This window comes from Bos indicus, chromosome 3, assembly GCF_029378745.1.
Source record: "Bos indicus isolate NIAB-ARS_2022 breed Sahiwal x Tharparkar chromosome 3, NIAB-ARS_B.indTharparkar_mat_pri_1.0, whole genome shotgun sequence".
Classification (NCBI taxonomy): Eukaryota; Metazoa; Chordata; class Mammalia; order Artiodactyla; family Bovidae; genus Bos; species Bos indicus.
In genome coordinates, this window is record NC_091762.1 from 92,377,263 (window position 1) to 92,405,181 (window position 27,919).

The 27,919-nt window shown below is 42.9% G+C and overlaps 1 protein-coding gene across 4 annotated transcripts in view; it reads right to left on the reverse strand.

Annotated features, from left to right (window-relative positions):
* Positions 1–14,213: 14,213 nt before the first annotated feature.
* TCEANC2 (transcription elongation factor A N-terminal and central domain containing 2) overlaps positions 14,214–27,919 on the reverse strand; it is a 44,196-nt gene continuing 30,490 nt past the window's right edge. For all 4 annotated transcript variants that reach the window (XM_019957422.2, XM_019957423.2, XM_019957420.2 and 1 more), the window contains exons 4-5: positions 22,592–22,785; positions 14,214–15,251 (exon numbers count right to left, since the gene is read on the reverse strand). In XM_019957422.2, coding sequence (XP_019812981.1) covers positions 15,063–15,251; positions 22,592–22,785 — 383 coding nt within the window. In that variant the 3' untranslated portion in view covers positions 14,214–15,062. The remainder of the gene's footprint in view (positions 15,252–22,591; positions 22,786–27,919) is intronic.

Below are 27,919 nucleotides of genomic sequence, written 5' to 3' on the forward strand. Positions count from 1 at the left end.
TGCTGCTTTCTGCCTCTCAGGGTCTGGGCAAGGACTAATAAGACAAGAGACAAAAACGATTATATAAATTGTAGCAGATCTGACAGATGCAGGTTGGTGGGAGGCATGGAAAGAAGTGAACAGACAGCAGTTGTGAGAGTAGCCAGCTGTTTTCATCTAGAGGCTACCAGATTGCCTCCAACTTTTATTGTTATTAAAAGGAATAGCATTTGCATGAGGCCTTGCTACTGCCATGTGGCTTTTATCACCTCAGTTGAGGGCCCTCAAACCTTTTAAGTTAGATGTAATTATTTATCTTGGGCTTCCCTGGTGGCTCAGACAGTAAAGAGTCTGCCTGCAGTGCGGGAGACCCGGGTTTAATCCCTGGGTTGGGAAGATGCCCTGGAGAAGGAAGTGGCAAACCACTCCAGTATTCTTGCCTGGAAAACCTCATGGATGGAGGAGGCTGGTGGGCTACAGTCTATGGGGTAGCAAAGAGTTGGATACAACTGAGCAACTTCACTTTTATTCAGCTTACAAGTGAAGACACCAAGGTGCAGAAAGGTGAGGTGATCCCCATATCCGCTGAGCCCTACAGGCCAGGGGCAGAGCTGAGCACAAGTTTGGGGTTCCAGGTGCACAGCCGTGTTCTTTCAGTCTCTCATGTGACCTTCTTTATACTGTCAGCTTGTCAGAGCCAGAGGGCAAACCAAGGGCACGAAGGTACAAGGAGACAGGAAACAGCAAGAACTGAAGACTAGAGGTATTTGAGGTCTCGAGCACTGGTCAATAACCTCGAAGGTCTAACAGGTTATAACTTGTCATTTTACTGAAGTCCAAATCTGAATTCTTTGCTGCAAGACCGATAAGTGGGGCAAAAGCCTGTCAGAAAGGCCATCCGGCTGACTGCCCAGTGGGCGGTTCTCAGCTCAGCTGCCCGGTTTTCTTCCTGGGGGAGGCGGAGAGGCCTGGGGTTGAAGTTGTACAGGGTTAGAAGCAGTCCATCTGGGGAGAAATCCCAGCTCTGCCACTTGAAGCTGTGTGATGTTAAGTGACTTCCTGTCTCTGAACTTGTTTCCTGATATGGGATATAAGAATAATAACATCTACTTCCAAGGATGTTGAGAGGATTAAATGAGATAGTCATTCATAGGCTCTCAGGAGAGCCAAGGAACTGGGTGGTACAGGGCAGCCTCTGGGAGGGGAAGTGGGAGGCAGGGATGCAGAAGAGGGAGGAAGGCTTACTGCTCACCATATACCTTTTTGTAATCTCTTGTTTTGTTTTAATCATGTGTAGAGGGTCCCTTTTCAGATATATTAATAGAATTTCAAAAAGTGAGATAATGCATATAAAATACTTGGCACAGTCTTGACGTATATCACCCCATAACTCTTAGCCTTATAGTTATTATATATATTAGTATAAAGTAGTTATTATGAACTCTTTCTTTGTGGACAATGACTCCCTCCTGCAAAGATGAAACCCTTGATGGAGCTGAAAAGGAGGATGCTAAAACAAGGGCTGTTTCTTACCTAGAGTTTCACGGAGTTTCAGGGGGCAAATACTTGCCTTTGACCGGGCTTCTTGCTAAGAAAGGTTAGGCTGACACCTGGGCATCTGGAGGATCATGGCAGCCTCATTGGAGTAGGAGACTGGCCTTAAACGTGTGTCAAACCATTGGTCCACAGGCCTGGGCTTGGCGCCTGTCTCTGTCATTCACTGGCAGAATAACCTTGAGCAAGTCGCGGAACCTCTCTGAGCCATCAGATTTTCAATTGACAAATGAGGATGGTAAGAGTGGTCTGCCTTGCAGGGCCATTGGGAGGATTTTGAGAGAATTATGTGGTACCTCTCATCATCACGTCTTCATCTTCATCACTGTAAGGTGTCTGTCCTTCATCTGGACACAGCGGGAGCCAGTAAAAGGTTTTCTGCCAGGCACAGTAGGGTTGGATTTTAGGCATGAGAGGTCACTCTGGAGGTCAGTGTGGACAGGGGACTGAGCAAGGAGGGGACTGAGAAGGATTCTGTGTGGACCCCCAAGCCCACCCCACCTGACCTCTCTGAGCAACACCTTTGGCCATGAATTGTACTCACCCTGGAAAAGGACTGTTCTGGATGTGGCAGGGAAACAAAATCTGATGTAACTAACAGAGCTTTGCCTTATCCACTTGCCTGGGATGGTATTTATGTTAATCCTATTCCCAGCTAAAGCAACTCACTAATAAAATCGGCGCCTCTGCTCTGGGCTCCACACCATCTGTCAGTTCCGCTCGGGAGGCGCTCTTCCCAGGGAGCAAGGAGCCCATGGCTGGGCTTCATGGGCCCTCGTGGGCCAGCCTGGAGGTCCTGTTTACCTTGCACATACATACGAAGCCCTGCTGGGGGCCAAGCCCTGGGCCAAGCACTGGGGACCCGGAGGACAGAAAACAGACAAGGTTGCAGGTGCTCCATGAAGCATGCACTCTGTTGCTGCTGCTGCTGCTGCTAAGTCACTTCAGTTGTGTCCAACTCTGTGCGACCCCAAAGACGGCAGCCCACCAGGCTCCCCCGTCCCTGGGATTCTCCAGGCAAGAACACTGGAGTGGGTTGCCATTTCCTTCTCCAATGCATGAAAGTGAAAAGTCAAAGTGAAGTCACTCAGTCGTGTCCGACTCTTTGCGACCCCATGGACTGCAGCCTACCGGGCTCCTCCGCCCATGGGATTTTCCAGGCAAGAGTATGGGAGTGGGTGCCATTGCCTTCTCCGTGCACTCTGTTAGGAGAGGCAAAAACAAAAACACAAGTAAATAAATAAGTGACTAAGTTCAGATGGGGTTAAATCCAATGCAGAAAAAAAGCCCTCATGTGTCAGAAAGTGGCCTAATGAGAGGGTGAGGGGAGACCTTGTTGAGAAGGTGAATCACCCTGGCCCATCAGAGTGTGCCAGGCAGAGGGAACAGAAGCAGATCCCCCAAGGAAGGGCCACTGTCAGCGAGTTTGAGGACAGAAACCAGAGCACTGGAGCCGGGGTAGGAGATGAGACGGATCCCGCCGGTGGCAGAGGTCAGGACATGGGGGACCCTGGAGGCTGTGGAAGGACTGTGAGGGGAACCACAGGAGGGTTTTGAGTGGCATGACCTGCAGTAGTTTTAGACGTCACACTGGCTGCTGGGTGGAGAGTCCATTGCAGGAGGGACAAGACTGCTCCCAGGAGACAGATAAGAGGCTCTGGCAACTGGAGATGGGAGAGAAGTAAGGCTCGGGGTTCCCTTTGAGGGTAACAATGTGAATAAGATCCAGAGTGTAGTTTACCTAGCACAGCATCTAACACACCTCGGGAGCTCCCTCCATGATGGCTAGGGGTTTGATTATTAATATTTTGATTCTCCTCTGCCGCACAGCTTCTCCAAAATATTACCCTTTAAAAATCCTGATATTTGATCACCTCAGGTGCAATGCTATGGGCACTTTCCCTGGCAGGCTGGCCTCCAATCACGTCCCCAGTGGCCACGTACGCTGCTGACCTCCGAAGTGACCCTCCCAGGGGCCATGCATTTATTTCCTGGCTCTGAAGCAATCCAACGTTTAGTGCCTCCTCAGGGAGCCTTGCTCTCTGCTTCAGGCAGGAGGGGGTGGGACTCTTGCACACAGAGAGATTTCGAACCTGACACAGTCCCTGCCCTGGAGCACCTATTAAGGTGGAGTGGGAAACAGTGTCTGATGCACTACTCCGTATTTGTTGATTCACAGCTACCCACGTCATAAGCCCCTCCTACTGTACCTATAACTTTACTTGGGTATCTCCTCATCTCAAAACCTTTAAACTTCTCCAGGTAGAAACTCCCAGCCCAGAATTCAGGCCCTTCACAGACTGGCCCCTGCCTCTTCTCCAGTCTTCACTTCAGGCATTCTGCCTCTTCATGCACTTTGCCTCCTGCCACAAGACACTTGGGCTTCCCTGGTGGCTCAGTGGTAAAGAATCCGCCTGCCAATGCAGAAGATTTGAGTTTGATCCCTGGGTCAGGAAGATCCCCTGCAGAAGGGAGTGGCAATCCACCCCAGTATTTTTGCCTGAGAAATTCCATGGATAGAGGGCTACAGTCCATGGAGTCACAAAAGAGTCAGATATGACAGTGGCAGTCCATGGGGTCGCTAGGAGTCTGACACGAATGAGCGACTTCACTTTCACTTTTCACTTTCCTGCATTGGAAAAGGAAATGACAACCCACTCCAGTGTTCTTGCCTGGAGAATCCCAGGGACGGGGGAGCCTGGTGGGCTGCCGTCTTTGGGGTCACACAGAGTCGGACACGACTGAAGCGACTTAGCAGCGGCAGTAGCAAACAACAACAACACACGACACTTCTTATCGTTCCCTGTTCTCTGACATGTCTCTGACTTGCACTACCTTTCCTTGTACCAAGAATATCACTTCTCCCATTCACTACCTGGTAAACTCCTATACATCCATCAAAGCCCAGCTCCAGGGAATTCCCCAGCAGTCCAACAGTTAGAACTCTGCACTTTCACTGCCGAGGGTGTGGGTTTAATCCCTAATCAGAGAACTAAGATTCTGAAAGCTGTGTGGCAAGGGCAAAAAAAAAAGGTCCAGCTCCAACATTAGCATCTTTGCAAAGCCTTTCTGATTGTCTCCAGACTGAGAAACTCAATAGGCAGAGTTGGCCCCCACTCCACGATACTCCCACAGTCTTCCACCCATTACTCTGGCATGCCAGACTGCTATGGATCAGTGATTCAGTCCTTCCATTGGACTGTGAGCCCCTAACGGGTTCATCTCGGTGACCCACAACAGGGCCTAGCTAGAGGAGGGAAGTGGTCAGGAAATAATTTTGTTGGGTGACAAGGATATCGGTGTGGCCACAGTTATAGGTAGATGAGAGGCACAGGCATGAGGCCAAAGTGGCCAGGAGACGCCTGGAGGGCAGGGCCTTGGGTGCCAGGGCTTGGGTGGATTTCAGCCACTGGAGAGAAAGATGAGGAAGAAGAGGAAAACCAAATCCCACTTAAAAGACCTGGGAAGGAGAACTATATGGCATTATGATAGGGGATATAAATATTAATTATGTTTACACAATGTTCTCAAAGGCTATTAGCTCTGGGTTCATTGTCCAACATAAATAAGATAACCCTTGCCATTAAGAACTTCAAGTCTACTAATAGGTAAAAAAATACCTGTGCACCTATAAACATATAAAATTGTCTCTTTCTTGACCTCTGACTCCATCTCATCAAACATTCCCTTATGCAGATGTAGAAATCGAGTCATGGAGAGTTGAACTAGCTTGTCTAAAACTTGTTAACTGAAGCAACAAGCTAATGACTATTCAATTCAAAGGCAGTCATGAAGTGCTTTGGAGGAAGAAATCTCACCAGTCACAGAACTTGTTTTTCATCCAGTATGGTTGCTTGTGTTTTCTGCCTTATACATGGATTGATACTCCATGTATCAATGTATACTGTATACTCCATGTATCAATGTATAATGTATCAATGTATCAATTGATACTCCATGTATCTGTGAAAAAAACCCAGATTGGATTACAACCCAAAGTATAAAATAAATATGAGTCCATACTTACATAAAATAAATAATAACTAGGGGGGAATGGGCAAGTCTTCCTTAGGAAGAATTCCGAATACTACATGTAGATACTGCACCCTCCTCCAGGAGGTGGAGTTTGATTCCCATCACCTTTGAGTATGGTCTGGGGAGGAGAGTCTGAGATGGAGATGAGCACACAGGAAGTTTATTAGGGGCTGCTCCCGGGTGGAGGGAGGGAAATGGGTAAGATTAGGCAGAGATCAGTTGGGGGATGCAGTAGTAAGACCTCAGCTGGTGCCACAGAGCTGTGAAGCTCCCAGTCCTTCAGAGTCGTGCTGAATTGGGACAGTGGAAATAGGCCTTTATAAACTTGAATCAACCTGCCCTGGGGGAGGGGTCTGACCTGGGGGGAGGTAACTCTCCTCAGCTGAGGGAATTCCCAGCAAGGGGTTGCTGGCTGAGGGGGAATGAGGGTGTCAGTCACAGGGATAAGGTCTGGGCAACACAGGACAGCACCCTCTAGAGCCCACATTTTGTGCCATCCAGCCCCACTTCTTGAGTTCTGGGAGCATCTCTTCTGGGATTCCAGTGGGCCTCTTTTCCTGGGGGAAACTTACAGAGCAAAGTTAGTGAGACAAACTGCCACCCTCAGCACTGTGACTGGTCTGCAGCTGATACTCATCTTCCTCTTCTGTTACCTGTTCTAGATTCCCCTTACCCTCAGCTAGCACCTCTTCTGGGCTCAGTGACCTACGTGGTGGCGTGATCCTGAGAGCCTGTGGTCACCTGATCCTTCTCAGGCCACGGCTCCCACACTGTCTATCTACGGTAAGTATTGGGAAAGGATCCCCTGGAGAAGGAAATGACTACTCACTCCAGTATTTTTGCCTGGGAAATCCCATGGACAGAGAAGCCTGGTGGGCTACAGTCCATGGGGTCACAAAAAGAGTCGGACACGACTGAGCGACTAAACAATCTGCCAAGGGAATGCCAGGGGATTTCCAAATGGATTAGCTGGGTATGAAAGATATACCTCTCTGCTCTCCAGTGCTTAACAGCAGCCTTACCACTTCCCGATGATCAGGGTTAATTATGCTGAACGAATGGTGACTCTGCGTCTTGCCTGCTGGTTCCTGGAAACCAGGATCTCAAAGTACCTGGGTGTCAGACATGGTGAAAAGTTCAATAGTCGTCTTGAGGTTTCCCCAGCTGAAGTGTTGCCTCTTGAGAACCAGACCTCCAACCCTGCAGATGCCAGAGTTGTGGGGAGTGACGGTAAGTGTGAGACCACTCCTGCTTTCATCCTTGGTTTCTGGACCCATGTATTTATTCTCCCTGTTGGAGACAAAGCGCTGTGTAATGGTCTTTGATATACTGCTTCTAGGAGGATGGCATCCTGCCCTCACAGAGTGTTGTTTCTGAGCTGGTGGCTCAGCCGTGCCTTTACAGACAGTTCCAAACTGGCAGCTTAAGGACAGTGCAGTATGTGGAGGGATGAGTTGCCTCCATGGCCATGTGCCTACTGATGTAGAGTCATGCTGGATCCCACACCAGTAGCTTAAACACCCTGTGATCCTTGCAGAATTGTGCAGGATGAAGCCCTACAGAGAGATACCTAGGATATATGTCTATTTCAGGAAGGATGAATCGCAGCTCTTTCCAGGGTAGAAGGGGTTTAACATAATCAAGTTGTCAAGTAGCTATTTTTCTCAAGGAAGGAGACATATCTAAGATTGAAAGTGGGGTTTTGTTACTGGTAGCTTAAACACTTAGCATCAGCCATAGCTACATGAGTCTTGGTGAGCGGGAACCCATGCTAATGGGCGCATACATTCTCTCTCTCCATGCCATCATGGTTAGTGTTTATTGACACCCCTATTGCCAACACTGGGATGGTCTTATAATGCATATACATGGTTGTTTAATGCTTCCCCCCCGCCCCCCATCTGGTTGGTGATAACACAGAATTCAGTGACCTTCACACTCGGTGCACATTTCCATAGGTCCATCCATACACCTCTAGCCCAGGTCTCCTTGTCCCTGGTTTTCTAATCTTATCCTTCCAGGCCCCCAACTGCTGCCCGTGAGATCCAGTAATACTCCATCCTTGGGCCCCTTTTCATTCCACAGAGTGGATGACTATGTGTGCTATTCAAAGCCCTGCCCACTGGAATTATTTTCTCCTCCACTGTCTTTCAAGGACACCCCTATGTGAGGCCTGCAGTGCAGCAACAGTCTATTTTTGGCTTGCTCACACGTACTGAGCCTACCCACTCATAAACAAATTTTGGCTTTTTTTCCTCCAGCTGGATATAAGGAGCTCTCCAGGCAGCCATAGGTGAGCAGAGGAAGAGACACTGGTGCAAAGGTGGTGGGTGACAAGGTGTCTGGGCCACCTGTTCATGCAGCTGCCTTCTGCCCTGTGGTCCTGTGACCAATCCCAGCGGTACCACATCTGTCTCATGATGAACTACTGCAGGCCTTGTCTGATCTTCCAACTTGGTGGATCTGATAGAATCCAGCTCACAACGAGCAGCTCTGGCTGTGTGGTCAACTTGATGATGCAGAGTCAGATGATCTAACCTGGTAGCAAATCAGGAGCTGTATTTTGAAGTGTGTCATTCCTGGCTAGAGATGACATGGCCCTGCTCCAGAACCCCAGGGGTCGGGATGGTGATTCTCCTACTAGGCCTTGTCATAAACTCCACAGGCATCTTTTCCCACTACAGCTGCCTCAGATCTGGGTTCTGCCAGATCATATGGTCCACAGAGCAAAGCTACTTGTCTTACAGCCTGGACCTGCTGCTGAGTCCCGATCTAAACTCTGGGTCCCGATCTAAACAGGCAGCCCTGGAGGCTTCCCTGGCTCAGATGAAGAATCTGCCTATCAGTGCAGGAGACTTGGGTTGGATCCCTGGTCTGGGAGGATCCCACATGCCATGTGGCAACTAAACCTGTGAGCTGCAACTATTAAGCCTGTGCTCTAGAGCCCAGGGGCCACAACTACTGAGTCCATGTGCCCTAGAACCCTGGAACAAAAGAAGTCACTTTAATGAGAAGTTCATGCACCACAGCTAGAGAGTAGCTCCCACTCCCTGCAACTAGAGAAAAGCCAGCAGTGAAGACCCAACACAGCCAAAAAAACAAATAAATAAAATTACATATATTAAAAAAAAAACAAACCCAAACAGGCAGCCTCTGTGTTATCTGATATATGGGAGGATATATGGGAGGAAACAGTACGTATTCCTAGTTATGGAATAGGCTGCCTCCAAAACCCAAAGAAACATTGTGCTTCCTTCATAATGGAGGAGTAGATGCAACACTTTTGTCTTCTACTTTGGAGGGAATGTGTCTGGAAAATCCCCGATGACTGGCCCCTAGAAATTTCACTGATATGTCAGATATGCAGATGATACCACTTTAATGGCAGAAAGTGAAGAGGAACTGAAGAGTCTCTTGATGTGGGTGAAAGAGGACAGTGAAACAGCTGGCTTAAAACTCAACATTCAAAGAACTAAGATCATAGCATCCGGTCCTATCACTTCATGGCAAATAGAAGGGGAAAAAGTGGAAACAGTGGCAGATTTTACTTTCTTGGGCTCCAAAGTCACTGTGGATGGTGACTGAAGCCATGAAATTAAAAGATGCTTGCTCCTTGGAAGAAAAGTTATGACAAATCTAGACAACATACTAAAAAGCAGAGACATCATTTGGCCAACAAAGGTCCATCTAGTCAAAGCTATGATTTTTCCAGTAGTCATGTATGGATGTGAGAGTTGGACCATTGAGCATTGAAGAACTGATGCTTTCAAACTGTGGTTCTGGAGAAGACTCTTGAGAGTCCCTTGGACAGCAAGGAGATCAAACCAGTCAATCCTAAAGGAAATCAACCCTGAATATTCATTGGAAGTACTCATGCTGAAACTGAAGCTCCAATACTTTGGCCACCTGACGTGAAGAGCTGACTCACTGGAAAAGATCCCGATCCTGGGAAAGACTGAGGGCAAAAAGAGAAGAGGGCGGCAGAGGATGAGATGGTTAGATGGGACCACCAACTCAGTATACATGAATGTGAGCAAGCACCAGGAGATGTTGAAGGACAGAGAAGCCCGGTGTACTGCAGACCATGGATGTCGCAGAGTCAGACACAACTTAGCAACAACATCAGGCTCCTGAATCTTGGTAGTGTTTTCTCCCATTCTCTGCAATGTGTGTGTCTCACTAAGGTTACTTGCATACTTGCTATTTCTTGCTCATCTGTTTCAATTAGCTGATGGGTTTAGTACAATAGATATGTTTGATATTCTGCAAGATACCTAGTTGGTACAGGTCTTTCAAGACTAGATTGTACGACAACATGAAGAGTTAACAGCCCTGGAGCAAGACTGTAAATATATACTTTTGTCTGTTCCAAGTGAATATGGAGTCTGAGCTTTCTTTCTGATATGGAAAGAAAAGAAAAATATTCACTACATCAGTGGCTACATACTATGTACTAGAGAACATATTAATGTACTCCAGGAAAGACACCACATCTGCCATTAAAACTACCACTTGGCTGATCTTGCTCTGGTTCCCTGTCACCTTCCAAGGTACATCTGATTTTTGTAGGGGACAGACCAGTGAATTAAATAGAGAGATAAAGGGAACACTATTCCTGCAACATTTAGGTCTTTAAGGATGGCATTAATCTTTGCCATTCCCTGATTACCAGTGAGGTTGAGCATTTTCTAATATGTTTATTGGCTTATTTCCTCTTCTTTGAATTCTTGTAATTTGTAATTGTTTACTTTTAAAAAAAAGGTCGCTCTATCTTAGTCATCCCTGTGATCCTCAGACTTGGCACATGAGAACTCAACAAATATGCACTGAATCAAAGGTTTTTCTCTCTTTTTCGGCCGTGCTGCCTGACTTGTAGGATCTTAGTTCCCCAACCAGGGATCGAACCTGAGCCTTCAGCAGTGGAAGTGTTGAGTCCTAATGGGAAATTCCCTAAATCAAAGATTTTAACAAGATGAAAAAGTAGCATTTGATTGGACATCCTGGTCATCTGGGATCTTGAAACCAACCTCCTTAACTTATGGGTAAGTCTATTCCTGACAGCAATTGTATCATTTTGGTTGATTTAAAAAGAAAATACAAAGTCATCCAATCAAATCATCTCTCTTCTGAAACCGAGGCAGCGTCACCAAACTAATCGAAGCTCCAAAGCCTTGTTTTCTGGATGGACTCCCTTTGATAGCAATAATGGGCAGTAACAAACTGAGCCCTCAGCCCATCTGGCTGTGATAAACACATCCAAAACACATTACAAATCTCAGAGTGAGGCTCTGAGGCCTGAGGCTGCAGCAAAAGAAAACCAAGGCTGACAGGCACAAGTTTAAAACCCTGATATTTTATAAATGAAAAAAGGCCAGCTGCCTGTTCCTTCACCACTGAACACGGTAAATGAATTATCTGAGCTTCCTGCCATTTTTCAAACCTGGGACTCTCAGATATCATTAGAGTGTATCATCAACTCTAAACTTCATTTGTCCAAAAAAAAAAAATCTCTAATTTACTGAATCTCTAGTGTTTCTTTCCTTTGCCTTAAATTGTTGTTGTTTTTAAATCATTAAGTTTTTTTCTTATGTATCTGTTTATACAGGAACGTCTTTATCTTTTTAAAACACACACCTTATTAGGTCTCTCACTTCCTCAGAAACTTCTCATGCCTTCCCATGATCTGAAGGCCAAAGTCCAAACTCCTTCACAAGGCCTCCAGGGCCCTATCTACTTTTTTTTGCCCAATTTCTCTCCATTCCTAAGACCCTTAAGCTTCTACCACCCATTTTATTGCCTTTACTGAAAGAAGCCATGCACTTTATACCTCTGTGCTTTTGCACACATACTGACCCCTCTGCTAAGAACTCTGTGTGAAGACTTCCTTTCCCTTCAGTTCAGTTCGGTTCAGTTCAGTCGCTCAGTCATGTCTGACTCTGCGTTAGAATGGTGTTAATCACCACTTTCTCCACTTCCTCAGCATTGTACATAAATATCTACAGTAAGCACTTAATATGCTATACTGTAATTATTTTCCTATGTGTTTGTCTCTCCACCAGACTAAGAATTCCTGAAAAGTAGAAACTGTATCTTCATTACTGCAGTTTCCCCAGTGCCACTCTAGTCCCTGGAACAGAGGAGGTGGGCAACATTTGTTTATTGAGTGAATGAACAGACAAGCTCCCTACTCCAAAGACCAGAACCTCCAATTTAACAACCACAAGAAAAGGATCAATAAGCTGCTGGAGCAGATTCTAAGAGTATTTACTCACCCGAATTTTCTCCAGCAACTGAACACACTCAGAAGACATATTCATGCCTAGACTTACGGGCAACTCAGAGGTCCCAAGAACTTCTCTCACCCCATTTCACAACCTGACCCTTTCATTTTTAAGAGGCTGGAGCTCAGAGGTGCTTCTTAGTGGGTGGGCAAGCTTGGATGGATGTCGGCAGGCTTCCCTTCGGCAAGCACTCAGAATAGCTCCATTAGTGTTCATGGAAATTCTGCACGTGCATCAAGGAGAAAACAGCCACAAATAACACAGCCTGCTTTCCAAATCTCCAAAGCACATCTCTGCAATCATTTTACTTTCCAACTATCACCACCAAAGCCTTTCAGCCATAGAGCGATTTGTCTTCAACTTACTCTGGGCTCCTAAGTTAGCAGAACCCTTTGGCTGTTTATAAATGAAGCTTCCTACTTCCGGTCTCTCTCCCTGCTCCAGCTTCTCTTCTACACAGCCACTTATCCAAAATACTAACCAGTTCCTGCATGGCATCAGTCCAAGTACCTTCACCTGATGCTCAAAAGACCCTTCAAACTTGATCCTGGAAATCTAGGGGTTGACACTTGGGAGACAGGGATGGGCTGAAGATACAAACTGGATTGCCATCAGCATGCAAAAGATGCTTGAAACCATAAGCGTGGATGAAATCAACCAGGGAAGCTATATATAGGCAAATCACCTGAGTTTTGAAGCTTAGATCTGCTATTCACTATCCGTGTGACCTTAAGTAAGTTATGAAACTACTGTGAGCCTTACTTTTCTCATCTTTAATTGGGTATTTTAAAAAATGTCCAGCACAGTGCTGAGCAATTATTATTCAATCTCCCAGAGTTACTAGCAGTGGGAAACTGAACAAGATACTTCTGCTTGGTAAGCCTCAGGGTCTCATCTGTAGCTCCCACTAGGTATCCACAAGGCACCATGGAATGGGTGCTTAGCAAATGACTGCCAAATAAAAGAAGAAATCTAAAAAAACTGAAACAAAACTTAGTAATAAAATAGATGAGATGATTCAACAGGCTTTTTTAAACTGTATAAAGATCAATGTAAATGCTAATAAATTATCTTAGGAAAAGGATCTAGCACTTAGAAGGTAGACAATGTTAGGCCCTTTCTTTCCGTCCTTGCTTTAAAAAACAAACAAACAAAAAAGTTTCTAAAATAAACAAATCTCTGATAAGCTTAATCCACTATAACAGCAAAAATATAAACACAAGTACATATAAAATCATACAAATACATTCAACATCATTACATTGGCATATTTCATTTTGCTAGACTTTTTTCTTCCCCATCTCCTATTTCCTTTCATGCCATCTTCTGGATCCCCTCTCTTCCCTAAGGCAGCCAGTGGAAATAGTCTGATACATACCCTTTCATACACTGCTCATATAATCCTGTACAAAGACATATATTCATATATAGGATTCTTTTGCTTCCTTTTTATAAAACTGAATTCTTATTAAAGACATTTCTCTGTAAATTCTCGCCCCCACCCCCCCGCCCTCGCACTTAATACATCTTGGTCAATCCTTCAGGTCAATGGATGCAGAAGTCATACTTTCTTTTCAATGACTGACTGCTCACTGTCAGTCTTCCTCCTCCCACAATAAAGCTACACACAATGTCCTTACAAGGATTATGTGTTTCTTTAGGAAACTTCTCTGCTGGGTCAGTGTACACACGTTGTCTTAAATATGAGTAAATATTGGCAGATTATTTTCCAAGAGGGATGTGGTCATTCATATTCCCACCATCAGTGTAAAAAGGGACCATTTCTCCACATCTTCAACAGAAGTTGGCATTTTAATTTTAAATGTTTTCCAGTTTTATTGGTGAAAATGGCATTGTATTGTTGCTTTATTCTTCACTTTCTTGAATATTTTTGAGGTTCCGCATAGTTTGTTGTTTATTGTCATTTGTGATAAAGATCTTCAATGTACACAACTTACTATCAAGAATATCAGAAAAAAAACTGTGTATGAGCGAGAAAATGAGAGCGAGACGGTGTCCTTGCTTTTTTAATCTATCTCTTCCTTTTCTGGATTTTAAATTTCTCTTTTTGGCCCAAGCCCCAAGGCTAACAGGACCTTATAGTTCCCTGACCAGGGAATCTGGAACCCCTGCAATGGAAGCAGAGAGTCCTAACCACTGGACCAAACAGGAATTCCCCAAACTTCTTCCTTTCTACTGGCTCCTTCTTTTCAGATTACAAACATGCTCCAGTCTCCCCTAATCTAAAAAGTCTTTTTGGGGTCTCATTCTATCTCCCTAAATTCCTGCCTAATCATTCTTTCATCATTCATCAACTATACTCTTTTCTCACCTCAAAACACTTTTCAATGAAAAAGCCATACCTTTGGTTTTAGGGGAAAAAAGCCCCAGTTTATTATTTTTTTAAAAAAAGCAAGTATCAGTTCCATAATTGTTTAAGCAAGCCTATATACAGGTATTTTGTTTTAAAAAACATACGTATATAATTTTTCTCTTACAGTAATTCATTTCAAGAGCAATTCCATTAGGTATCTTCTACAGAGCCCTAAACCGAGGCAGCCAGCATATTCAAATAAACTCCAAGGAGTGGGCACGCTTCAGGCCAGCTCCTCATTAGAAACCCCAGCATGGGGGCTCTGGAGACCAGTGCGCGGAAGGTCTTCCAGGGAGAGCTGAAACGTTCAGATAAGTCAGTTCTGCAAAGAAGGGGTAGCTGGCGGGCTCCAGCAGGCTCACCCCTGGGGTAGCGCAAAGAGAACAGACGGGGGAGTTCTGAGAGGCACTGGCGCTATCTAAACTCGGGGGGATGGAACCGAGTGAGCAGCAGCGGTAATTGAGTTTCAGTTACCTGCAGGGTGGTGAAATAAAGCAGTAACTTCATCCGCCTGACGCGGGGGAAGTTTAGAGGTGTCCTTGGCATACTCACAGTGAAATCTGTCACCCTTTCACTGTGTTGGGCGATGGCAACCGTACTGCGCTTCCTAGTGACAGCGAGCACTCGTCCTGTTAGGCAGCCCCAGCGCACTCCAGCTAATGAAGCATTTCCTGCAGGCCTGTCTCCAGGGCTCTGCATCCTCTGTCTGAAGGAATGGCACCATGGGAAAATTTAGCACAGCCAGCATCAACCATCGCCCAAACTCAAAAGAATCTTTGAATGGCAGAGAGAGGCCCATTTTCCTTTCTGCCCAGCCCAGTGCTGGAACCACCCTCAGGTCACTTTTTGTGGGTCTGTACAAACGTGCCGACTGGCAGCATGCCGCTCTTCACCTGCTCCCGGATTTCAGCTCGATGCTTTAATGTGAAGACCAGGGCTCTCACCGTCCGCCGGTATGGCCCATTAATGAGGCGGGAGCAGAGATGAAACGTTTCCCGTTCAATATTTTCAACCAGTAGGTGATCCATCTAAAAAAACAGAAAAATTATCAAATTAGGGCCTTGCATTGCATAAAGATTAAAAGCAAGAGAGGCTGGAGCACTTTGCTCAGAGGCCTCCATTAATCAACTGAAATTCAAGGACATCTACTTCCTGTCACAAGAGAAACAGGAAGAGCAAATTAATTCCACCCTGGCAATTAAGGAACAAGGCCATGTGCTTTGTGACAGGGACCTCATTCACAACCCCTGCCGGGTGGTAATATTTGCCATTATAACAGGAAACTGGCTTGAACCAAGCAATGGGTTCTGGGCTCTGGGCCCTGTACTTTACCAACCAGGAAACGAAGACCAAGGATAATAAATCAGTGTAAGAGTATACTTTTTGTTTGTTTGTTTGAAAGTGCTTTTTAACCCCTTATAGCATTTTTAAACACTGGGTCTGGATCCTAAATGTGTGTTAAGCAGTTTATAAATCACTTTTCACATTTAACACTTAACAACTCCTATTATCTCATTTTACAGATGAAGAAACAGGTTCAAAGGTAAAGAAATGCTCTAGATTTTACAACTATTAAGAGAAGTTGGGACTCTGACTCGAACACTCATGTTTCTTCCCTTTTACCATACTCACTGCCCCCATAGCCTCCTGAGGGACCATGTGAGTTTGGAGAGACCCCGACAGGGTCAGCTAAGCAGAAAAGGGCAGAGAGGATAGGATCTGTGGCTATGCTGGGGTGTGCGCCTCAGGTCCAAGCCCTCCTGAAGCCACAGGCCTGATCAAAGAAGGATAGGTCTGGGACTTTGTCCATATGCTCCAGATCTAGGCCAGACTGGGCTGCTGGTTGGGGACCCCCTCATTCCTTCCTTTCCAGGTGCATCGCTCACTCTTTGCCTCCCTGGTCCTGACTCCAGCCTAGCCTGAGCATGCTCAGTTGCTTTCACACACGTCTACACCTCTGCACAGGTACTTGCTCTCTCAGCAAGACACAATGTCCCAGGAAACGCATTCCTATTTGTATGTGTAGCTAAAATACAAAAAGCAAAAAAGCTAATCCTAGTTTAAAGGACTACAAGTTCTTCTCAGGGCTGCCATAATGTCCTGAGCTCCCCGTAGTCATTTTCACAACAGAATGGTGTTGTCTTCCCTAAGAATGAATTCCTTGAAAACAGGAAACAAATTTCTCTCTCGTTAGCTTTTTTTTCCTTCACTCTTTCCCTCCTACCCAACCATATATTCAGATACTTACTCAGCACTTACTATGTGCTTGGGCTGAGAAAAGAGCAGTGAACAATGTCAATACAGCTCTTGACTTCACAGAGAGCATGGGCCAGCTGGAGACAGACAGGAGCAGACCCTGGCAGTGTAGCGAGGGCTGGGAGAGGGAACAGAAGCAAGTTCTGGGGCACTGAGATACAGCAAAGGGACCCAGCCCAGGAAAGAGTGAGCACTTGACGTGAGACCTGGAGAAAGAGTAGGATCAGGCCAGGTGACGTGGCCATTTGCTTGGTGATAAATTCAGTGAGCTGTACATATATGTACTGTACTTATACTTTAAAAAGGACAAGTTTAAGGAAAAAATGCACCAAAAATTAAAAAAGGATTATCTGACATTTGATAAAAAGTGTCCTAACAAAAAAGAGAGACCAACAGACCAAAATGAATGAAGAATCCTGGAAGAAATGAGACCCAAGCAGGGGAGCAGAATAGGACTGAGAGACAGAGAGAGAGAAGATGAATATCCAGGCCCAGACGTCTGCTTAGATGTAACAGACGAAAGCCGTTCAGGGAGGTTTGTGGTCCTGATGACTGACTGGTCATCTCCAAGGAGGGTGCTGGAGTGAGTTGGCTGGGCGCCACAGCTCTCTAAAACCCAGATTCCTCGAGCGTTCATGGCCTCCTGGGTGGGCAATGAACTAGCCCCCAGCCTGAGGCAGCCCCCGAACCAGACTACTTTACAAGGTGGTAAGGGTGGCCGGCTGTCTGCCCAGCGTTTGTCCAGCAACATTTGCAAGAGAGGCTCCTCACCCCAATGTGGGGTTCCTCATCCCAGTGTGAGGGTGGTTACTTACTGACTGTTTAGAGACTCACTTAATATAACAGGCAAGAAAAAAGTCTGTTTTTTTCCTTCGTTTTGAGGGGAGTGGTTGTTCGGGGAAGAAGGGTACGTGCTCCTTTGCAAAAATAAATCATGGCCATTCCATTAAATTATAGTGTGTATATATATATATAAAGAACCTGAGAGTACCTTGAAATTCACAGAACTGAATACTTATTCATACTTCATTCAACAAATAGCTATTGAGTTACCACTGAGTGTGGTCTGATTTAGATATTTGAGACACCCAAGCAGAAAAGACCTGACACCCTACCCTTAAGTCACACCCTAGAAAGGAGAGGTGCGTACACAGAAAACCATGGGGCAGGAGGACCGGAGCTATCCCAGCGATGTGATGGGAAGGAGAAGCAAGCAACTAACGATTCTCATGGATGCCTCTTGTTAAATGAAGGCCAGTCAGAATGAAGACATGAAGAAAAACATTCGTAATACTAAAATGTAAACCATAAAGGAAAGTGATTCATCATGTATCCTTGTGTATAGTGTGTTCACTGCACAAAGTGAAAAACGCCTCTTATAACGCCTTTGGATATTCCAAACCTACCCAAGCTAAGAGTCTTTCCCAGTGGGTCCTAACCTGGTAATTTAGGTAAGCCCCTTTGGGTGAAGCATTGAAGCTGAAGCTCCAATACTTAGGTCACCTGATGCAAAGAGCTGGCTCACTGGAAAAGACCCTGATGCTGGGAAAGACTGAAGGCAAGGAGAAGGGGACGACAGAGGATGAGATGGTTGGATGGCATCACTGACTTGATGGACATGAATTTGAGCAAACTCAGGGAGACAGTGAAGGACAGAGAAGCCTGGCGTGCTGTAGTTCATGGGACTGCAAAGAGTCAAACACGACTTAGCGACTGAACAACAATAACAACAACTTCAGGTGAAAGGACCAGAGTCTTACTAAGACCTTGAGAAAAAGGGACTTTGCTATGGGACACACGTACGAATGGGAACAAGAATGCTGTAAGGAACCTAGGGAGATTTATTTATGGGCCAAATCCTTTCTCTGTGTCTCTCATGATCTGCCTGATCTCTTTTTCACATATTTTTGCTCCTTTTCATTTACCTTACTATCAGTTCTAACTGCCTTATTCTCTCCTCCTGCTATACATCTCTATCCATAGCTTCTGCTTCCTGAAACTCCTCCAAGATTCCTTCTGTTTCAAAACTTCCGTTGTTGTTTCTTGGTATTTCCTAGGTCAGCTTCCTAGAGACAGAAAATCTGATTTGCCTTCCTTATATATTTGTACCTATGGGTTGAAAATGTGTTATTGAGTTGTCCAATCATGGACAAACTGGGAGAAGATATAAAACACATCTACCCCGAGCTGTCTTATGTCAAGGATTTTGGACTCAGAAGAAATGGGGCCATCATCAATTAGTGACGTCTGCCATGACTGTAAGCTTTTTAACAGCAAGGGAAGAAACTCTTCTTAGTGTGTTTATCTGAAGTGCAGAACTTCCCACACTGTATTATAACTTCTATTTGCCTATTTCCCTCAGAAGATTGTGAGTGCCTCCAGGGCTGATACCATGCTAGATCCATTTCTAAATTCCCCATGCCTAGCATAGGTACTGGCACATATTAAGTGCTCAGTAAATATTTGTTAAATGAATTTCCTCTTTCCCCATGTATACCTCCCTCCTTTTCTGCTCTTTCAGTAAAATCCTATATATAGCAGATGAAATATGTTTCTATTTTATATGTATTTTCTAGTGAGCAAATTCCAACCATTCTAAGGCTAGTTCAACTGCTGTCTTTTCCATGGACTTTTCCCAGATTTCCCCATCAGATTTCACTGTTCTGTCTTTTGTGTGTTTACACCTCTTCCTAGTACCACTATTTCAGACAGATTTCATCTTGCCTCATATTATTTGCAGGCTCTTAGTCAGGAGACAGTAAACTTTCTTAGGATAAGGACTGCAGTTCATCTATGTTCGCATTCTCCGCTGGCACCAGTAGTAGCAGAACTAAACACTTGGGGAATTGAATATCCACTAAAGGAAACTTTGTATGAGTTTTCCAATAGCATGATTGAACTTGTACATATATACCCACACTCCTTTTTGACCATTTGAATACATTTATTAAAGAGCTGGTCAAAACCAGAGGTGCAGTCTGAGGCCATTAAGCAAAGAAAAAACTAACAGTCCCATATGGGGATGTACGCCTGACCTGGGTCTCATTAGCACCATCTGACAGCCAACTGGGCCAACCAGCCAGTGCTTCATAACTCTTAACGATAACAGGCTCACTTTGAGAATCAGATTTATTTTTTTTAATGGCATAATAGGAAAATGATCACAGGCCGTGAGGTAGGAAGGGGAGTGGATAATGAGGAAGGGGAAGTAAGAGAATGACACCACAGGGGACGTTCATATGAGGAAAGATCTAAAATGCAGGGAAGAACAAAGAAGATCTAGAAGGGAGAAAGTAAAGGGGAATGGAGCGTGGGTCTCAACAATGAGTTTTTATTCATCTACTCCATTATTCCAAGAACAAGGAAACAATCCACGAATCTGGAAAGTAAGATCTGTAGAGTAATAGAGAGATGCACATTGGGGCTGTGTGTATATATTCTTCATCTGTGGCTGTCACTACTTAGACCAAAACAAATATCATGGAAACATTACTTTCTATAAAAACGTAATAAGTAGATTTGAAAAAAAAACACATGCTAAAATCAAATTGCAAAAGCTTTTAAGTCACTGGGCCAATAACTTACCCAATGGTTTACTTCTGCCTGATAAAATACATTTATGGAGATCTGATGTCTGATATGAATGCACTCAGCATTATTTATTGTCAAAGACCAGATACTGGATTAGATGGTTCATTGATTTACCCTAACATGAAAATGTTTCAGATGATGATGGGTGTTAAGAGTTAACTTTAAAAAGTGTTTGTATTTATCTTTTCTGATGTATCAAACTATATATAAAAATACTATAAAGTGCTGTTTATGCAAGGAAAAGAGATTGACTTTCTTTGGCCAAGAAAGACAGTAAGATGCACGCTTCTAGTTTTTAAAATTTACTCTTTGTGAGCAAAACCATTCAACTATGCTTAATCTGATATTTTTTTCTAATTATATTGGAAAGCACTAACAAATGTATCACTTTTTTAACTTTGCTTTGTAACACTTGAGTGCTTACCACTTGATGTGCCATTTAAAGGATAATTAATGGATAAACTAAAAGGATAATTATTATGGAGTTTAATATAGCAGGCAAACTGCTCATTAATCCTTACAAGCATAGCTTCGTTATTATCATTTACTTAAAAAGATACCATAGGGAACTGGTATTTACCACCACATTAACTACATATTATATATCCACACTCTATGTTTCTGCAATAATTTTGGTTTATTTGAAAAATAAACTTCTCTTAAAATATCAAATATCAAGTCTTGTTGGCTAATCAATGACTCTGGAAAATTAGACTTACGATCTTCGTATTTTTTTCTCTCTTCCAAGGGCTTAATGTTCATATTAATGCTTCTTTAGGAAAAGTTAAACAAACTTACAGTATATTAATTCACTGAACCATCAAATAGACAGTAAAAGTTAAAAACACAAAAAGTAGAGATAGATAAAAATAATAGAAAACTATATACAAGATGATACTGATACTGATCAAGATTAAATATAACATAAAAATAAATAATTGTCAATTTTGTGCAGTGTCATTTAAATAATCAATAAAAATACTTTACGGAACAGCTAGCACATAACATAACAGACTCTTAATAAACCTGGGATAATCATAACTTGACCACAATTCTTTGAAAAAGCTATAATAATTTACCAACAGGAAATGCACCAAAATGTTAACAAGATTATGTCTGGATAGTAGGTTCAATGGTGACTTTATTTTTCCTTTCTATATTTTTCCATTTTCTATCATGTTTGTATTAAAAACTCAAAATTTTATTTTTAAATAAAGTAAACAATATACACAAATCCATTTGCCTTTCTTTTGTGGATGCATAATTGAGACAGAAAGGTTAAAATATTTTTTTAGAGAATATAGTGACAGATCTAGTCGAGTATTTAAATCAAACTTCTGAATTGCTTCTTTTTTGTTAATATTATTAAATCATTCTTTAAGGATACTTTATTAGGGGTACCTTGAGAGGAGGAAAAAATACCAATGTTATATGTCTGATTTTCCCAGAATACTAACTGAATATTAAGATTCATTTGATGATGATGATTGATATTATTGCTAATGAACAAAAATTTCTCTTCCAGCATTTGTACCTCTAACACCATCTAACTGCTGGTCCCAAAGATGATAGAGATTATGTCTAGTCAACTGATTATAAGCATTAGAACTAAAGGTAGAATGCGGACAAAAAATGTAGTAGTCTTTTCAAAAAACAGTTATTTATTGTGCCATTGATATTGCATAAGAGTCCATCTCAGAACTTTTGCTTCAGTGGGAAAGAATTTTACTTATTCATTTATTTTTGTTGAAGTATAGTTGATTTATAGTGCTGTGCCAGTTTCTGGAATATAGCAAAGTGATTCAATTATATGTATGTATATGTGCGTGTGTGTGTGTATATATTCTTTTCCGTTACTGTTTATTATAGGATATGGAATACAGTTGTCTGTGGTATACAGTAGGTCCTTGTTGTTTATCTATTTTGTATACAGTGGTTTGTTATCTGCTAATCCCAAACTCTAATTCATCCATCTCCTAATCTCTTTCCCCTTTGGTAATCATAAGTCTGTTTTCTATTTCTGCGGGTGTTTCTGTTTTATAAATAAGTTCATGTGTGTCATATTTTAGGTTCCATATATGAATGGTATCATATGGTATTTGTTACGGAAAGGATTTCAAAAATCGGAAAGAACCAACATTCATGAAGTGACTTCTAACCAATAGGCACTATACTATTCTTTTGTACATATAGTTCATTTAATCTTTCCAAAAATTTTAGGTAGTAGGAATTATAATCTTCATTTTACAGATTGAAAAATAAAGTCTTTGAAATGTTAAGAGACTTGCCTAAGGTGTCACAACCAGTACATACGTAAGCCAGTGTTTTAATCCATGTCTTGCTAGTTCCAATGCCTGCACTCCTTACATAACACTGTCTCCCAGAATGTTTACAAATCCAGAATCTTTAAAAAATAAAATTAGAATAGTTATGGTCCTAAAGAGAATGAAAGTTCATTGTGAAAATGTGAAGGTCATTTAACCAAGAATATCTAATAATCACATTCCAACCAAGACATTACCTCTAATTCCAAGGCTTCTGAGAGTAATTTCTGGGCATTTTTCCTAAATGTCTCAGTTTTGGCATCACTTCGGACTTCTATGGAAGGTCTATTGACATGTTTTTCTATGAAAGTTCTCCACTCAGTGTAAACTTCTCTGGCAAGACAAGCCACTTCTGAATCTGAGTGTTGACGCATCTTGTTCACAGTATGACCTGGAACAAGAGAACAGAAACCAAAGGAAACATTGTTCTGTCTTCTGAGAAGTGTAGGACTGGAAAGACTGATGTGTGGCCCTTAGCAAGTCATTCACATACCTAAGGATGTAGAGGCTCTTGTGCAAATGAAGACCTCTGTCTCAAAGGCTGAGCTAATGAGATAATCACTAGGGAAGAACCACTGGGTCAGCTAATGCAATAAGTCATAAAACAGAAGCATGATCAATAGATACTTAAAACGGAACAGCGAAGGTACCAACTCCTTAATCCAAAACTTGCAATGAAAGAAAATGAATTAAGCATTTATCTTGTCTTTTCAGTACATGTTATATTTTAGGACAACCAAACAGTCCCAGTTATTGATAAAATGTTCTTTATTCAGCTAATGAATATGGTAAAATTGACAGTATTTAAAGAAATTTTTGTGGCCCACAATGAAATAATTTATTTAGGTGACAATCAATAGTGGGTGAACACAGTCAATGAAAAATTGATGGGGAAATCTACAGTGGAAGGATGGGCTGTCATCACCTCCACTGATCAATCTCAGCGTCCTGGGTGGGATTATCAGACGGAGGCAGCACTTCACAGACCTACCTACAAAGTAGTCTTGCACTCTCTTTCTGAGGAAAAAATGAACCACAACCCAACTAACTCATCATTCAAAGCTAACCTCCAGTTAAAACAAAATACGTGAGCCAGAGGAGTAAGTTAAATTATAGCACAAGAGACAAATCCAGAATGTGAGGCATTCTGCAGGACAACAGACTAGTTTCTTCAACTGTCAATGACATTTTTTTATAAAAGGCAGTAAGGTTATAGATTGATAAAGATTAAAAGAGTTTTTGAGTTCAAACTATCAAATGTGATGTGCAATCCAAATCCTGAATGGAATAAGCCAATCAAAATACACTTGGAGATAAACAAGGAATATGCATATACACTGGTTATTAAATTATGCCAAGGACTACTGTTGATTTTGTTAAGTATGATAATAGCATTGTGGCTATGTAAGAAAACGTATTTTTTTAGAGATGCATACTGAATGAAGTATGAACTAAAATGACCAAAGGTCTGAGATTTTGCTTTAGAATACTTCAGTAACAGCACAAAAACACAGGAAGGGGAAAGATAAAGTGAATAGGACCAAATTTTAATAGTAGGTGTTCTTTGGAAGGAATGATGCTAAAGCTGAAACTCCAGTACTTTGGCCACCTCATGCGAAGAGTTGACTCATTGGAAAAGACTCTGATGCCGGGAGGGATTGGGGGCAGGAGGAGAAGGGGACGACAGAGGATGAGATGGCTGGATGGCATCACCAACTCGATGGACGTGAGTTTGAGTGAACTCCGGGAGTTGGTGATGGACAGGCAGGCCTGGCGTGCTGCAATTCATGGGGTGGCAAAGAGTCGGACACGACTGAGCGACTGAACTGAACTGGACTGGATGAATCAAATATAGGTGAAAGGCCTATGTGAGTCTGTATTCTTGTCTTTATTTTTGTGACTGTCTGAGATTTTCATAATAAAAATGGAAAAAGAGGGAAAAGGTCGAAAACTACCATAGCAAAAATACTTAGATAGAAGTAAACACATAGAAAAGCCAAAAAAAAAAATCAAGTAAGTACTTAGAATTAAAAAGTGTAAGAATATCAAGGTAGGTGTATTTTTTAAAAAATCAATAGCTTTTTTATGTTAGCCATAAACAGAATATAATAGGGGGAAAGTCATGCTTAAACTAGTGAAAACCATAAACCACTTAGCAGCACATTAACAAGAGGGGGCCGCATGTGCCCGTGCTTGCTGTTTGTGTATGTGCCTGTCTCCTTCGTAGCTCTGGAACCACTCCTAAGCGCCACCTCCATCACCACGGCCGTTACCGCAGGGCATGTCGCCTCCAGATGACTCCAGCAGCCTGCTGGCCTGTCAGCTGAAGTTTGGAACCCTGAATGCCATCTTCCACATTGCAGCCAGAGTGACCTTTATTTAACTTTATTATTTTCTCTTTCAGGGATATTTTTTCTAAAACATTAATCTGACCATTACACTCCCCCACTTAAACCTTTCAATCCCATACCCAAATTCTTCTCTCTTGTCACGCAAGGACCTTCACAATCCGCCACCCTCCCGTCTCCCTCCCAGTTTTGTTTCCAGCTGTCAGCCTGCTGTCGTGTGATATTCTAGCTACTGCAGTTCCTACTGCTACTGCTGCTAAGTCACTTCAGTTGTGTCCGACTCTGTGTGACCCCACAGACAGCTGCCCACCAGGCTCCCCCATCCCTGGGATTTTCCAGGCAGAGTACTGGAGTGGGGTGCCATTGCCTTCTCCGCTGCAGTTCCTAAGACACTTCAATAATTTTCTCATCTCTTTACTTTTGAACATATACTCCAAAGAGCATTTTGTCTGCCTAGAGTATGTTTTCTTCTTTCTTCATCTGGTTAACTTCTATTCTGCTCTAGTTCAGGAGTCCTCTCATCCTTGAAGTCTTAATAACCCCCAATCTTGGTTGGTAACTCTCCTCTGTGATTCCTTAGCATCTTATGCTTCTGTTCATCACAATAACTATTATAATTAGTTGTAATTATCTGATCAGTTATCTCTCTTGCCACCAAAGTGAGCTCCTTGAGGGCATGAGCTGTGACACATTCATCTTTGTATCTCCAGCAGAAAACACAGTGGCAGGAAGTAGGGGTCAGGAGAATGGGTGTATGGTAAATGTTGAGGAATGAGAAACCCGTATGAAGAAATATATATGCCTTTACTAAAATATGCAACAGAAAATCTGAATGAAAGAGGAACATATATCATATTATATGATGGAAAGACTAGTACAGAGATGTCAATATAAAAATTAATTTGTAGTTTTAATGTAACTATGATAAAAAACGTCAGTAGGCCACTTTTATTAGAATACATCCAAACAGCTTTACACTCATTTTATTAATTTTTTATTTTATATCTGAGTAGTAGGCCTCTTGAGAAACCTGTATGCAGGTCAGGAAGCAACAGTTAGAACTGGACATGGAACAACAGACTGGTTCCAAATAGGAAAAGGAGTACGTCAAGGCTGTATATTGTCACCCTGCTTATTTAACTTATATACAGAGTATATCACGAGAAATGCTGGGCTGGAGGAAGCACAAGCTGGAATCAAGACTGCTGGGAGAAATATCAATAACCTCAGATATGCAGATGACACCACCCTTATGACAGAAAGTGAAGAACTAAAGAGCCTCTTGATGGAGGTGAAAGAGGAGAGTGAAAAAGTTGGCTTAAAGCTCAAAATTCAGAAAACTAAGATCATGGCATCTGGTCCCATCACTTCATGGCAAATAGATGGGGAAACAGTGGAAACAGTGGCTGACTTTATTTTTTGGGGCTCAAAATCACTGCAGATGGTGACTGCAGCCATGAAATCAAAAGATGCTTACTCCTTGGAAGGAAAGTTATGACCAACCTAGATAGCATATTGAAAAGCAGAGACATTACTTTGCCAACAAAGTCCAAAAGGTCCGTCTAGTCAAGGCTATAGTTGTTCCAGTAGTCATGTATGGATGTGAGAGTTGGACTATAAAGAAAGCTGAACGCAGAAGAATTGATGCTTTTGAACTGTGGTGTTGGAGAAGACTCTTGAGAGTCCCTTGGACTGCAAGGAGATCCAACCAGTCCATCCTAAAGGAGATCAGTCCTGAGTATTCATTGGAAGGACTGATGTTGAAGCTGAAACTCCAATACTTTGGCCACCTGATGCAAAGAGCTGACTCATTTAAAAAGACCCTGATGCTGGGAAAGATTGAGGGCAGGAGGAGAAGGGGATGACAGAGGATGAGATGGTTGGATGGCATCACCGACTCAATGGACATGGGTTTGGGTAGACTCTGGGAGTTGGTGATGGACAGGGAGGCCTGGCATGCTGTGGTTCATGGGGTCACAAAGAGTCGGACACGACTGAGTGACTGAACTGAACTGATAGCTGATTAACAATGCTGTAATAGTTTCAGAATTTTAGACTTATTTTAGAAAAACAAGAGTATAAAATACTATTTTGAAAAAGAGGAATTCTGAGGTATAATTAGACTTATAAGATACTAGAACATATTATAAAGCCACTAAAATTATATGGACTGGCACCAAAAAAACAGATCGATAGATCTACGAATTAAAAAAACGAAGCTCGGGAGTAAATCCTAGTGTACACAAAATTTAATATATAATAAAAGAGGAATCAATGAACAGAAGAAAATGGAGAATTCAAATTTGAGAAGATGGTCAAAACATTTAGAAAATTTCTCAGATCACGCCAACTGCACAGTTCAACACTCGCTGGATTTATTTACTTCCCACACGTCGACTGAAGGCCTACTCTTCGTATGAGGAACTACACTAGTCGTGTGGGGCTGAATGAGAAACCGTCCCTGCTTTAAAGGTTCTGTGAGTAGCATCCTAGAGGTGAGAACAAAATGTAACTTTTAAGGGAAGACAAGAGTCTTTAACTTGTGTCTACCCAATTATCTGTCAAGAATTTTTACCAAGTCTTTCTACTGCCCAGGGAAAGAAGTGTATCAACACTCAGTACACAGAGGAAGGGGAAGGGGAGGAATGCGGAGCCCTCGTTAGAAATGGCTCAAGGTGCTTCCTAGCTGGCGATGCTTAGTGAAGTGCTTCTGAAACACATGGCATTTAAAAGTTGAAGTCAGTACTCAACACTTTTCTTTTCTGGGCAGAGTTCTCCATATCCTTGAGATTATTCATTCGGAAAACAATTTTTTTGTGCTGTTGGTCACTGTTGTGGATGCCAAAAATACCAAGATAAATGAGACACTGCAGGACCTCAAAGACCTAAATTCAGAGCATTTTATAATTTTATTTATTTTTGGCTGTGCTGGGTCTTCGTTGCTGTGTGGGCTTTTCTCTGGTTGCGGCAAGCAGGGGCTACTCTCCAGCTGTGGTGCACAGACTTCAGTAATTGCAGGAAGTGGGCTCAGTAGTTGCGGCTCCCAGGCTCTAGAGCACAGCTTCAATAGTTGTGGCGCATGGGCTCAGTTGTTCCACATTATGTGGAATCTTCCCAAATCGGGGACTGAACAGGGGGAATGATCCTGCATTGGCAGGCAGATTCTTTATTACTGAG